Source organism: Nanorana parkeri, unplaced genomic scaffold (genome assembly GCF_000935625.1).
Source record: "Nanorana parkeri isolate BGI_ZX_2015 unplaced genomic scaffold, ASM93562v1 scaffold4245, whole genome shotgun sequence".
Classification (NCBI taxonomy): domain Eukaryota; kingdom Metazoa; phylum Chordata; class Amphibia; order Anura; family Dicroglossidae; genus Nanorana; species Nanorana parkeri.
The window spans coordinates 17,428-18,709 of NW_017310509.1; the positions used below are offsets into that span (position 1 = coordinate 17,428).

Genomic DNA, 1,282 nt, shown 5'->3' on the forward strand with positions numbered 1-1,282 from the left:
CGGCCCATCGTCCTCTACATGCACATTCTGCACATTGCGGGTCATATATCCCCAAAGCATGAAACATGTCACTGTACATAGACCTGGAACCAGACGGACCTTCTGCTGAGTCGGCTTGTTGGGAATCTTGACGTAAGAGAAACCTTCTCCGCACCCCGTGGGGTCGGCAACGCCCGTCACCTCCAGCAAACATTTCCCTTTCATTGCAGCGATGAAAGCTCTCGTAGTGTTCCACGGAGCCGTCCTCACCTAGAACAATGGGGGACATCCAGTCATCACACCGCCAAAGGACACCTCCCCCCGGGGGCCCGGGACACGAGAAAACCTCCCCCCGGGGGCCCGGGACACGGGGGGCCCGGCCAGGACGAGGAACAAAGGGGTCCCCCTGATGCTGTGCGGACTGCGTGGGATGCTATGGTATCGCTGGCTGCTGGCTGTCACTGGAAGGGGCCCGGCACACACCTCGTCATCAATCTTCATCTGGAAATCTTCTTCATTTTCTTCCTCTGGGGCAAAAAAGGATTTCTCTCCATAGCCGGCGTCCTGCAAGAGACAATGCGTCATGACATACAAGCTCAGCCATGTGATATGCGTCATGACATACAAGCTCAGCCATGTGATATGCGTCATGACATACAAGCTCAGCCATGTGATATGCGTCATGACATACAAGCTCAGCCATGTGATATGCGTCATGACATACAAGCTCAGCCATGTGATATGCGCCATGACATACAAGCTCAGCCATGTGATATGCGCCATGACATACAAGCTCAGCCATGTGATATGCGCCATGACATACAAGCTCAGGGATTACCTTCAGTCTCTGCTCGGCGGAGATCATACTGTAGTACGCGCAGCACTGCTCCGGGGACACCATCGCCCGAATTTCCTCTTCGGTTGGTAAACGGAAATCCGGCTTCAACACCCACCAATTGGAGTCCATTCCTGCGAGGGGGGAACGCAGAAAGGGGCGTGACATACGAGGGGGGAATGCAGAAAGGGACTGCTGGTGCCACAGGGCTGCCCTCTGAGAGGTACAATGACAGCCCAGCATGCCGGTGACAGCTCTTCCGTACACAAAACCATGTGATCACTAGGGTCACATGATCGGGAACTGCGCCGATTGGCTCCCGTGTGCTGTATCTGACAGGCAGGGCAGTCACAGAACTAGCATCAGGCACCAGGGCTGTGGAGGGTCGTGAGGGCCGTGGAGGACGGCATGGGGGGCGGCATGGAGGGTTGCGGAGAGAGGCGGAGGGGTGGGGGGGGCGGCGTGGGG

At 56.7% G+C, this 1,282-nt stretch overlaps 1 protein-coding gene across 1 annotated transcript in view; it reads right to left on the reverse strand.

Annotated features, from left to right (window-relative positions):
- The window catches only part of LOC108803805 (transcription initiation factor TFIID subunit 1-like), a gene marked incomplete at both ends in the record, with an annotated part of 19,403 nt that overhangs the window by 17,310 nt on the left and 811 nt on the right, over window positions 1-1,282 (reverse strand). Inside the window, 3 exons of the mRNA XM_018575604.1 lie at window positions 100-249; window positions 463-543; window positions 818-948. Of these exons, the coding sequence (XP_018431106.1) occupies window positions 100-249; window positions 463-543; window positions 818-948 (362 nt within the window). The remainder of the gene's footprint in view (window positions 1-99; window positions 250-462; window positions 544-817; window positions 949-1,282) is intronic.